The sequence below is a fragment of the Sebastes umbrosus genome, chromosome 12 (assembly GCF_015220745.1).
Source record: "Sebastes umbrosus isolate fSebUmb1 chromosome 12, fSebUmb1.pri, whole genome shotgun sequence".
Classification (NCBI taxonomy): domain Eukaryota; kingdom Metazoa; phylum Chordata; class Actinopteri; order Perciformes; family Sebastidae; genus Sebastes; species Sebastes umbrosus.
In genome coordinates this window covers 5,394,594-5,408,023 of record NC_051280.1, presented here as the reverse complement: position 1 = coordinate 5,408,023, position 13,430 = coordinate 5,394,594, and the positions used below count along the sequence as shown (strand labels likewise).

The 13,430-nt window shown below is 41.6% G+C and overlaps 1 protein-coding gene across 1 annotated transcript in view; it reads right to left on the bottom strand.

Annotated features, from left to right (window-relative positions):
- LOC119498674 (contactin-associated protein-like 4) overlaps positions 1-13,430 on the bottom strand; it is a 159,533-nt gene that overhangs the window by 45,592 nt on the left and 100,511 nt on the right. The window contains exons 11-14 of the mRNA XM_037787719.1: positions 11,591-11,697; positions 8,033-8,152; positions 6,072-6,272; positions 236-398 (exon numbers count right to left, since the gene is read on the bottom strand). Of these exons, the coding sequence (XP_037643647.1) occupies positions 236-398; positions 6,072-6,272; positions 8,033-8,152; positions 11,591-11,697 (591 nt within the window). The remainder of the gene's footprint in view (positions 1-235; positions 399-6,071; positions 6,273-8,032; positions 8,153-11,590; positions 11,698-13,430) is intronic.

Genomic DNA, 13,430 nt, shown 5'->3' with positions numbered 1-13,430 from the left:
CTGTGGACTCTTGTTTTTCAAGTGCCCTTGTGTGCATATTTGTCAGCATTAAAGTTGAATTTTGATGACAATGATCATCACCTTTCCCTGTTTTTCACTCAGAGTAAATAAAACTCAAACTCAAATGTAAATAAATATATAAACAAAAGCACTAATATTTGTTTATACAGTAATAATAACCATGTCTCTATATATATATATATATATATTTATTTATTGATTTCGATTTCAGTACCACTCCATGCGGTCTGCGTCACAGTTGCAGTAGTGTTGTGGGTCCACACAGTCGCCCTGCAGGCCGCAGACACACTGCTGGCTGCCTGGCTGAGCTCCGCCCCAATAAGTCTGGACACGACCGGGACCGGGACCACCGAGCCACCAGCTGAATGGAGAGCCCTCTGAAACACACACACACACAAAGAAGCAAAACACACCCGTAACTTCTCCGAACATGTCCAACAACGTTGTATTGTTTAACAACAACACTGACCTTCCAACCCGATCCGACTGTTACCAGCTCATTAAATGTGCGTAATCAGTCGTTATCAGCCTCATAGATGTGGTTCAGTAGGGGCCTGCTACACCTGCTACGTTGTAAAAGTGAAAGCCAAACTTAAAGGGACTGTTTGTAACTTCTTACACGTATAAATCAATCCGGGTCTGTGTCTCATGCGCGCTCCCGTGTGGCTACGCTGTTCAGACTCAGACTCCAACACAAACTACACGGAAGCACCAAAACTGCAAAGTTGTATCTAGTGAAGCCCGTCTGTTAAAGCGATGCTCGTTCATGTCTATGTAGAGCGAGCACAAGCACGAACAACAGGACGCTGACTTTAGTTGACTTAACGGCCACAGGTGTCGCTGTTAACAAGACATTTCTGATTCTTACAAACAGTCCCTTTAAGCATGTGTTTACTGCGAGCAAAAAGTGACGCCAAGGGGACTGACAAAGCGCCAGTAGGCCTATGTGACGAGTTGGTATGAGAACGTGTTAGAAATCCAGTCTCCAGGGTGAAAGTACTGTGTTTTGTGTCCCATCCAGCAATCTGGTAATAAATGCAATCTAATTAGCGTACACTTGCTAACTTATTTTTAAAAAATGAGGTTATAAAAAAGAAAACTAAAGAAAGAGAAATGTATCTGAGAGACGCAGCTTATTTTACTGGTCAAAACTTTGTGAGACCATTACTCACAAAACTGCAGAGAACTACAGCCTCTTGTCCCCGTCCATAATGAAACAAAAGATGCTTGCAGTTACACTGATGCACTCTCTATGGAAATACTTTGAGCAGTATTGTTTCCCGATATGAACAGGGTTGTGAGGAAATAGCTGAGCACTATGTAGAAAGAGTCCCCATCTCTCAGCCTCCTGAGATGACTCCAGTGTTTGAAGCTGGGGGACGTTTGCCAGCTCCTGCTCCTAACGCTGAATATATTGTTTTTGGATGGAGGGCGATGATAGTATACAGTGAAAAATGTATTGCGCATTGTGAGAATGCGTAGGTGGAGAGGAGTGAAAGAAGGTGATTGGAAAGGTCTCTGTTGAGTCAGCACTTCTTTACTTTCCCAGAGAGCAGCACGGGGTATATATAATGGAACTTCTATCTCTCTACCAAGTCTGCCTTTTCGACCACTTTCACTATTTTCATCCATCATCTCCCCCCCAAAAAGTTGCTTAAACACTCATATTTCTCTCCTATGTAGTCTTTGTAGTTCCACGGGAGAGAGACACTTTGAGGATGTGTCCTTGCCATCAATTGCTGAATGGATGTCCACTGGATAAATAGTAATCAGAAGAATGTCTGATACATTATGTTTATTTAGTTATACAAACTGTAGGTGATCACCAATTATTTGACTAATTCTTTCAGCACTATTTTCTGCTCAAATACACATAACAAAACAGAGTCTACATCACAGCGGTGCTGTGAGCTAAATGCTAACGTCAGCGTTAGGGCTGGGTATCTTTAAAAAAAATTGTGATGCCAGTACCAATACCACTACCCTTAAAGTGATACCGATACCAATAGAGTATTTCATTGGATACCCATCATGTGAATGGAAGCTGTGTGTGTGTGTCCCACTGGCTGGTTCCCTACGCTCACTATCTTAAAGCGTCTCCACTAAAATTGCTCCTCATAGAGACAAACTGCATTGTATTTTAAGGGTTGTAGACGTTTTTACATTCAAAGCTTCTACTGATGTATTCGAATGATGCTTCGAATGTCTGTCATCTTATTTTTCATATCACCATATCCATATATTTCATATCCCCTAAAAAAATCCTCTAACAAAATTCTCAGTTTCAATAAAGTGATTCATCAGATATTTCTTTTATTAAATCAACTTTCTTTAAAGTAACAGTGTGTAGGATCTATCGGTATCTAGCGGTGAGGGTGAGATTGAAGCTGACTGATGCCTCTCCCGTGTGCCAAGCGTGTTGGAGAGCTATGGTGGCCGACGCGAAAATGCCAATGGCCCTCTCTAGAGCCAGTTGTTGTCAGAGTACCGTAGGGCATTTGGAGCAGAGCCATTTCATAGAGTGTGTGTGTGTACGAGGGAAGTGATTGGTGAAGCAAGAGAGAGAGAGCGGCGGCGACGGGAGCGAGCAACTGTAAAGTAGAGTAACGACTCTCTGGGCCGTTCTGGGCTACTGTAGAAACATGGCGGTGCAACAAGGTGGACTCCGTGGAGGGGATCCACTCCCTATGTAGATATAAACGGCTCATTCTAAAGGTAACGAAAACACAATGACTCATATTATCAGGTGATTATACACTAAGGAAAACATACTTAATATCATATTACATTTCTGCCAATAGATTCCCTAAATGTTGCACACTGGTCCTTTAATGAATATAACGTTTGATTGCTGCTTGACCGCCCCGCGAGTGGGAGAGAAAACAGTTTTTTGACCGCGGAGAAAATGTTGTTTTTTGAAAGGCTAAACGGCAACAAATATGGATTGAAGCAGAATATTTTGTTTTATCAATCTTTTTTCAATAACTGTTAACTTTTGGACTACAAAGCTCTGCAGTTATTGGAAATGTTTTGGTCACACGAGTCTGAAACTATCCTTGGCAGCAACCTTGCGCAATACACAGAAACATTCTGGTCGGGCTCGCTCGGGCATGCTTTGATCTCATGGTGTGAGCGGTAACGGAGCGAAATTGGAGCGGGAGATAAGCTGATGCTCCAACTAAAAAAAAAAAAGCTCTGCGCTTCACCCAAAATCCCTCCACTCACTCTCCCCGACCACGTGTGCTCCACTCAGAAGCAGAATTCTGAGAGTTTGTAATGCCTTTCTTTCACAATGGCAACGCTAACATGCTGATGTTTAGCAGATACAATGTTTATACCATGTTAACCACCTCAGATTAGATCAGGTTAGCATGCTAACATTTGATAATTGAATCTAAACACAAAGTACAGCTGAGGCTGATGGGAATGTCATTAGTTTTGCAGAAACAAAAGTATTGGACAAAGTCAGTGGATCACCAAAGTTGTCAAAATGCATCTTGAGGGGGACATGAATGTCTGAACCAAATTCCATGGCAATCCATCAAATAATTGTTGAGATATGATGTGCTGTGTCTCTGTACACTGAATGATGCTCTGTCTTTCTTCTATATGGACTTTGCATTAAAGTGTAAGCTGTTGCATTAACTGCTACCAAGACAAATTCAATGAAAATGGGTGATCAAAGTGATTCTCCCCACCTCTGAGTCTATACAAGCACATGAAAACACATGACAAAACAGAGAAAACACTGATCTAACTCAATACTCATTACACTAAAGGAGGAGGTAGTAAACAAATCCTGAACGATCAATTTGTCTGAATCATTCGTGAAAGAGGAGAAAATCCCTGAAACCACAGTTTGCTGCAAAGAGCGTAATGATTTTGTTCTGGTTGAGAAAGAGTCCCTGCTAAACCAAGCTTTCATTAACTATTATTTAACCCAACAACACAATTAAGAACAGGTTCTTGTTTACAGTCTTTTCTGATTTCAATGTGCAACTTGAGGGGTATTGAGGGAAAAGGGAGGAAACAAAATGATAGAGGGCTCTCCCCGAGATAAGATTAAAATATTAAGATTAGATTAGATTTTAAAAAAGTGAGTTATAATTTCTAAGTATATTCATAAACACAAAATGAAATAAAATCAAATTTGGCCCAAGTAGAGTTCATGATTAAAGTCATTGAAAGACGAAGTTGTTAGAAACTGACTTAAGCATCCTCTATATTCTGTAATTTTCCAGAGAGACCCAATCACAAAATGTGTCAAAACTAGGGCTGTCAAAGTGAACGCGATAACACGTTAACTCAAATTTGTTTTAATGACAACAATTTCTTTAACGCAGCACAAATTTTTGGTTGTAGCAGGCTCCGTTTTAAAGCTAGAGTGAAGATACTGGTATCATATGAAACTAGAACCTGATGAATCCATTGGTACCTACCATGTCATACTAGCTTGTAACGAAGGAGGCTAAATAACGCTACAAACTTTGGTGAGTAAAAACTGTCCATTTTCAAAGGGGTCCCTTGACCTCTGACCTCCAGATATGTGAATGTAAATGGGTTCTATGGATACCCACGAGTCTCCCCTTTACATACATGCCCACTTTATCATAATCACATGCAGTTTGGGGCAAGTCATAGTCAAGTCAGCACACTGACACACTGACAGCTGTTGTTGCCTGTTGGGCTGCAGTTTGCCATGTTATGATTGGAGCATATTTTGTATGCTAAATGCAGTACCTGTGAGGGTTTCTGGACAATATCTGTCATTGTTTTGTGTTGTTAATTCATTTCCAATAATAAATGTATACATGCATTTGCATAAAGCAGAATATTTGTCCACTCCCATGCTGATAAGAGTATTAAATACTTGACAAATCTCCCTTTAAGGTACATTTTGAACAGATTAAAAATGTGCGATTAATCGCGATTAACTATTATAATTGATTGATAGCCCTAGTCAAAATATAAATAAAACAGCACAATGTGTCCGTCTGTCTATTCAATATAAAGCTACCGTTAACAGCCAGTTAGCTTAGCACACAGACTGGAAACAGGGGGAAACAGCTAGCCTGGCTCTAACAACATCTGCCTATCAGCACCTCTAAGCCTCACTAATTATCATGTTATATTAACACGTATTCAATCCAAGTGTAGAAACAACAATTTGCCATTTTAAGGGGGGGGGGTTGGGAGGGAGGGGGGAGTTGGTGACTGGTCCCAGGCAAGAAATAGTCTGGCACATGACCCCCGGGAAACCGCAAATTGTAATTTTTATGCATTAGATATATTGTGTTAATAATTAGTGAGCTTTAGAGGTGATGGTAAGCAGATTCTGTAACCTTTCCACAGAGCCAGGCTAGCTGTTCCCCCGGTTTCCCAGTCTTTGTGCTAAGCTAAGCTAACTGGCTGTCGGCTGTAGCCTGGTTCAGACATGTCGAACTATTTCTTTAAAGTTACTAGTTTGAACACCTGGCTGGACAGGTATCGCCCCTACTCCCAGCTGTTCAGGTGTGCAGCTCTCTAACTGAAAGCAGAAGACTAGTTTTATCTGCGAATCCCCAGATTATAAAGGAACTAGAATTACCGCCTCGCAGTTTACATTCGTGTCTGTCCAAAATTTCATCAGTTCATTATTTTATCGTAGTAAAAATTTGTGTGAAATTGTCATAATCAGCACATGAATTCTTGTGTTATGGCCAAAAACGTGTTTTGTGAGGTCGCAGTGACCTTTGACCACCAAAATCAAATCAGTTCATCCTTGAATCAAGTGGACGTTTGTGCCAAATTTGAAGAAATTCGCTCAAGGAGTTTGTGACATATCACGACAATGGGATGGAGGTAAGGTCACAGTGACCTTGACCTTTGACGTTTGACCATCAAAATCAAATCAGTTCATCCTTGAATCCAAGTGGACGTTTGTGCCAAATTTGTAGAAATTCCCTCCAGGTGTTCCTGAGATATCACCTTCACGAGAATGGACCGGCGCCAGCGCAGAGGCATAAACACATGAGGATATAACCAGCAAACCTTTCCTGAACAGGCTTTACCTGGAGTGTTGAGGAGGCGGGACTTCCTGCAGTGGTAGGACAGTTCCTGTTCGCAGTGCTCTGATTGGCTGATGACGGCCAATAGCTGCTCCTCTTCCGTCGAGTAGTCAAAGTGAACCGAATGCTGGTTAACACCTGGAGACGGTCGGACTCTGGTCAGCTCTGTGTTGTTGTGATGGATCACAATCCATGTGTTCTCCTCTGGTGGGATAGATAGATATTGATTACTGATTATTGTTGCTCATTATGGATTGATTCATTTGCATTTGTTTATTATTTATTCTTGTTTGACATATCTATCATACACTTGCCATTACCAGTTGGCATCTTATGTCATCTTTGGCTCTGGCACTTTCACTCAGACTTAAAGGAATGTTTTGTGTATTATTTTTCTTATCAACAGTTGAGAGGATTGAGACCACTCTTAGATCAGGTGTGTGTAAGACGGGAAGCTAAACAGTGTTTGACCGTGCCGTGCCATGCCGTGTGTAACAGTATATAACTTGTTGGCTTGGGTTCTACTGAATGGAAACAGAGATGGAACAATATACTGACTCCATGATTCTATGGTGAGCATATGAAATGTGAATAAATGTGTCAGCTAATTCAAAGTTATACAACGCTCTGGACATTAGTTTGCTTTTAGAGCACGTGTCGGAACAAGTTGTCCTGTTTACCCCTCAGTGGCTTATAGATATTATTTAGTTGTTAAAAGTCACTACACTTAGCTTAGCACAAAGACTGAAACTAGAGGGAAACAGCTAGACCCAGAATGCAACCACCAGCTCACTAATTAACACACTGTTGCTTTTATATTTCACTTTTTGTATGGATTAACCAAATGAGATATCAAATGTTCCTTAGTGAGGTTTAGAGCCAGGCTAGCTGTTTCCCTACAGTCTTTATGCTAAGCTAAGCTAATCGCCTCCTGGCTCTACCTCCATATTTAGAGAACAGGCATGAAAGTGGTACTGAGGTCTGCTGTCCAGCTGCTGTCTCTGAGAGCTGGCTGTCAATCACTCACTAACTCTGACCAAACGGTCAAACTAGGCAGCGCTGATCAAATATGAATCAATATTCTGATACTGTAATGTACTGTGAGATCTCTTGAGTGAATACATGGGGAATACCAAGCACCGCTCACATGACCGTAGCACAGCCAATAAGAACGCTCTCTCTCTCTCTGAAATGACCTGTGATTGGTCAAAGTCTTCCGTCACAGGCTAGATGTTCTAAAGTCTGAAAACAGAGCCATGAAGAGGTGCAGAAGTCTAGTTTTCTCTCAGAACAATTTAATTACAATATGCTGAGAGATTATTATGGAATTTTTGACCAATGATGCCAAAAAATGTCCTACTGACGCTATAAATATTTTCCAAATTGGTTAGCTGATGCTTGAGAACCGATCTTGGAAAAATTGTTTCTACTGCTGGTGCAGCAGCTCCGATGAATAATCTACGATGTAACCTAAAACACTTCCAGTACCTTCAGTAATATTAATTTACCCGCCTGTTGACTGCTTTCATTAAGTCTTACACTATCTTGTTTATTGTCTGTTGTTCTGTTATATTAATGACTCCGTCTGCTTTTGTTATTTCATTTGGCTGTGTAACTATTAACAGGGCTGTAGATGAGGATGAATGTATACTCTGCCAACATACCTTGTATAAATAAAGATTAAATACATTAAGCATCTTTGAACTTAAACTTAAGAGGAAGACAAACAGAGTGACGGATACGGAGAGAAAACAAATAACAGAGACTAGAAAAAAAGAATATCATCGCTATTAAGATTTATACACGTACACAAATTATATGAAGTGGTGAGACTTTATTATTCATGTTTATGTGATTAAACACATGACTGAAAAAAAGAGAAGAAAACAGGATGGAAGACAAAGTGGATCAGTGCGTGATGAGAAAGCATCATTTACAATTATGAGGAAATGAGTGTGTGTCACCTGTCATGTTGCAGTAGACCAGCTGCGGTTTGATTGGTCCGCTGCCGTCCACGTCGATATAAAAATGTCCCGACGTGTTGCCGTTGTGTTTGTACGCCTCGCAGGACTGTTCGTACACAGCTGGGAGGAAAATAATGAGATCAGGCTCAACATGAATCACATCAGAAGGCAGAGACACACAGGAGCTGGGGGGGGGATGAAGACGGCACACTGTGGAGGATTATGGGTGCTGCCACCACTCAATCACCGTCTCATAACCAGAGTGAAGACAGTCATGTTAAGTTTTATTTCTGCTGCAGCGTCCCCCAAAGTAAAGATTAATCCAACTGGAGAGGACAGTAATGACTGATGGGAGAACGAGGGCTCAATAAATAAAACTTTAGACCTTTATCAGCCCTGCCTCTTCCTCTCTTTCTCTAAAAGTCTTCCTCCCTCCTCACACACAGACACACACACACACACACACACACACACACACACACCTGTCGTCCTCTGCAATCAAAAAATCGAGCCCCTTCGAGTCAAATCCATATCTCAAGGTTCCCACACTCTGTTTACCTGTTTATCTCTCTTCTTATTCATCACGTTCCCTCAGCGTGGTCAGGAAAAAGGTTCAAAACATCAGCTATAAAAATGAGACCAGTGTGGGGATCGCTCCCCTTTTGGTTTGAAGGATTTGCCTCGAAGGAATCGGCACAGAACCGATACAGTAGCTCTCACCAAAGCTCACCTTGCTGCTGCAGTTTCATTTATTCATTCAGTATTTGGTAGTTCAGTCACAGCTACAGTCTCATTACCTTCATCATATCTCTCACATACAAACAGGTTTCATAATACTGTAACCTCCTCCACTGGACAGAAAGGATGTGCAGATATCAAATATAGCTAACCGGAGGTGGTCTCGAGGTGCTGAATTTTATATCCAGAGCATTAATATAGCAGTAAACAACTATTTGATATGTAAGGATATAGTGGAGTAATGTCTACCTGAGCAGAGAATGAAGTCACCCTCCCTCTATGTGTGTTGTAATCCGAGCCGAGCTTCTGTTTTGTCTACCGGTCCAGCCACGCATGCATGTTGTTACATGTGAGTCCCAGTGTGTGTGCTCCACTGGTTATGCCTGGTTCAGACTACACAATATCAGCCCGATTATAGCCCGACACGGCCGTCGTAGGGGATCGGGAACGATAAATTAGTGTCGTGTGCGAAAATCTATCTCGTGTAGTGTGTAATAGTACACGACAACCGACGCCACGTCTGGGACGCCCCACGACACCCCGAGGAAAAGTCTAGCCTGTCAGAATTTTTCGTCTCGACACGACATCTCCAACGACGTGTTCCTTTGCGTTGACCAATCAGGTGCTCTCTCCAACGTGCAGTCACAGTCAGGTCACTTGGTAATAAACAAACATGGAGAAAAGTCCTCTCTGTGCCACCCAGGAGTGAATCCACGACCATTTTTCTTTCTTTTCTTTTTCACAACACCAGACCGCCAGCATCACACACAACGCTTCTGTTGCCATGATCGACAGTTGCTTCAACCGCCTCCCCGATGACGTCTGAACTCGTGCATGATCATGTAATACGACGTGCCATGATTGGTCGTGGTCATACGGGAAGTCTTGCCAGTCACCCAACCAAGACACTGCAAGAGTTTATGGCGCTGTGATCGTTAGATCTGACATGGTGACCATCGTCAAGGACAAAAATATTGTGTAGTCTGATCCCGGCATTAGCTAATTGCCGCCGCTTTGCACTGTGCGTCAGTTACAGCTGATAACATCGTCCCGACCGACATCCTCGTCGTTGAAACACAACGTCAATCCCCCAAGTTTGGTGAGAAACTTGAATACCGGTGAGTACAGTTGTTGTTGAGATCTTTTCATAGCAATATCAAATAGATAATAGAGAAGGAATTATGAATTGTTTAACTTTCTAACACTAGCTCTGAGCAACTTATAATACATCATTAACACTACTAATGCCTCTGTTTGTAAGATCAGAATTGCTTGTTAACAGCGACACCTGGGGCCGTTAAGTCAACGAAAGTCAGCGTCCTGTTGCTCGCGCTTGTGCTCGCTCTACATAGACATGAACGAGCATCGATCAACACAGTGAGACGACATACTTCAGCTAAAAGCACAATATCACTCTATATTTCAGCTGCTTGGCAGTAATGTTAGCTGAGCAGACGAAGGTCTCTCCATGAATCAATGCTGATCCTAGTGTTGGCTTTTCCTGCTTCAACCACCCGACCGCGGCCGGAGGGAACAGGGGAGACACCGGAGTTTTGGTCGGAGACGATAACGTTTCTCTCTGCGGAGCCCCGTCACTTCACAAGACACGGGAAACCTCTGTTGGTCTGGAGGAGCTGCAGCAGTTATTTCTGAACAAACGTCCACTGAACATTCACTAGATATTCTCAGAGCTAAACTAACTCTTCTGCAGTATGGACTGTGCGTGCATGCACGTGAGAGTGGAGCGAAAGAGCGAAAACGAGCGCGGTGTGTGAGTGAAGGTAGGCAGAGGAGCAGAGACTCCGGTCCTGGACACCAAACATAGGGTCCCCCCCCGCGTCCAACACTGTTTAACAGACGGGCTTCACTAGATACAACCAAGAGGTTTTGGTGCTTCCGTGTAGTTTGTGTTGGAGTCTGAGTCTGAACAGTGTAGCCACACGCGAGCGCGCATGGGACACCGACCCGCAATGATTTATACGTGGAAGAAGTTACAAACAGTCCCTTTAAGTAAAAATACAATAATTTATTTCCTAATCATTTGAATTGTGTGTTTTTATGCAAATAACCATTAGAGATGACAATAACACAGTAAAAGGATAATGTTTAGAAGTTTTGATGGTTTACGCTGACTTTGGAATGGTTGAAATAGACATAGTGGTTTGTTTAAAAGCTGTCTGATCAACACTGCTTGTGTTTGTTTCCTCGTTCTCACATCTCAGTTATTAACTTGTTGACTAAGATATTTTTATAAACAACAGAATTAATGGCCATAACTACCAAAATAAGATACAGGTTGTAAAGAATTGGAATTATCCCAAATGTGCACAGGCTGCAATGTAAAGAAATGATTAAGAAACACTCTTTTGCTCTCACACACTGTAAATGTGAGTTATGTCATGCCCTAAACATGAATTATAATAATATGTCCTTCATTTAATCAAATACATGGCAGCTAAAACTATTCTAGGTTTGTTTGGTCAGTGCCTGTGTAGAACGTTTTCTGTGATGTATTATGTATAAAGCACTTGCCATTTAAAATGTGCCATACAAAAAAGCATGAATTTTATTATCTTTGTTTAATATGTTATTATATTTTAATGGGTTTGTACCACAGGATGTTTCATCTAATTTAATTTCTTTCTCTGTTTGCTCTTCCTCTGAGTTTCAATTATTCAGGAGAAAAAAAAAACAATTCTATTCGACACACTGCCTCATTCCTAATGTGTATTCCATCAGTCCCGTCTCACCCCTCCGTCTCTGTCTCTCCTCATTTGGTTTGGTGGTTATGTGCTGATGTTTGACCGACAGGTGACTTACAGCTGTGGCAGGTCGCTCCGCTGTAGCCGCTCTCAGAGCAGTTACAGTGGAAGACGGTCCAGGACTGACTGCAGCGGCTGCCGTGTTCACAACGACTGGGGGAACACCTGAGAGAGAGGAGAAGCACAATATCAGTATGTTTTATTAGGCTTGATTTAGTTCTCCTAGATCTGCTGCCAAATAATAAAGCAGGCAGTTGAAACCAAACACTGGTTATATATTTTAATGTCAAACATTTGATATGAAATCATAATTTATATTTGAGCTGATTCCCTTTCATCTTACAGTACACTGAGTAAAATGGGCTCTCAACAGGACACATTTACTGCATTTGCACACATGCTTCTTGAATACCCAAATTAAAAGACACACTCCCTGATTTTGTCATAAAGCCAAATCATAAAATGTCCTCCCGGCAACTGTGATTTGTGTTTAGTTATTAAACTGGATATATTGCTATAATACTGTAACAATCAATTTAGTGAGCAGTTAAATGCCGGCTCTATTAGTCGTGGTTTAATCTCTATAAACAGATATCACATGAATGTAGAATCTGGATGCAACGGGACAAGATTTTGATATCGGAAGCGTTCTGGTGTCTGTTTTTAGTCCGAGTAGTATCGATCAATCATGTTCGAGCAGGCTTTGGTTGACTGCAGGTAAACAGTGCGTGTGGAGAGCAAAAGATGCGGAACGCATTGGCCAAAATGCAACAGTTAGTGTGAACTCTCTGTCTCCCAACTCCAACTGCATTATCCCTCATCAAGTTGCTAATCAGACTGTAAACGGTAGCCGTGTTTCCATTCATGTATTTCTGTGCATATTTTGAAGTATGGCATTAGAAAAGCTGTATGGAAACGGCAACATTTGATAAAACTTCCTCAATTGTGAAATAAAGTTTTTAATCACACTTGAGGTGGTTTTTGCCTTCGTCAAAAAGAGTTATCCATTTAGCGAATCAACTCTTTTTTCAATCATGCACGATTGCCTCGCTTCACAGCATTGGACGCTCGATGGGTTGCCACTAGACACAAGGCGCTAAGCACCTGATTGGTTGAATGTTTTCCCTCGTGGGCAGCTGCTCCCAGCTTTCAACCCGGAACAAACACGGCGACTCGTTTGGAAACTTTCTTCTCTTATATCGCAGAAGAAGTTCACTGAAATGTGTTTCTGAAAACATGTTATGTGAGAAATAAGCCACGCAGTTGTTAAATCTGTCTTTATTTTTGATCGACAATGTTTAGTTTAAAAGTTTCTAGTGAGTTTCCAGAGGTGGCGACCCCTGATTTGCATAAAGTAGCCTAGACCTCAACTTTATGCAAATGAGGAGCAGCCAACGTGACGCCCCGTCTCTCAAATCGTCGCCTGTGGACATGTACCATTAGTATATATTGGTGCTTAAGGCAAAATTCTGATGATTGAGACTAGGCTCCATTAGCCACTACTACCATAACATGCTGGTCGGTTGATTTGCATTGTGGGTAAGGTAGGCACCAGGTTTTGATAAGGAAGAAAAATGCATCATTTTCAATCCTTTTGTTTTTTATTGTCCAACTCTGTTATAGGAGTCAAATACTAAATCGGTGGTGCTTTCTTTATAACTGAAATAAATGTTTGAGCGTCTACCTGCATGTTGCAACTTACAAACGTTTGCATTACTGTGGTGGTTCTTATGAAAGTGTTAGTGAGCATTTAAAAGCACAGATAGTCCTTACAGACCATCTCTTTCTAACCATCATCAGCCCTTCCTGTTCCGTCTTTATAAGAATAGTGATGATTGGGGAAACCATGCTTTCAAACTCCCACTACCTTTCAAAGAGATAAAACTACTTCATTAAAC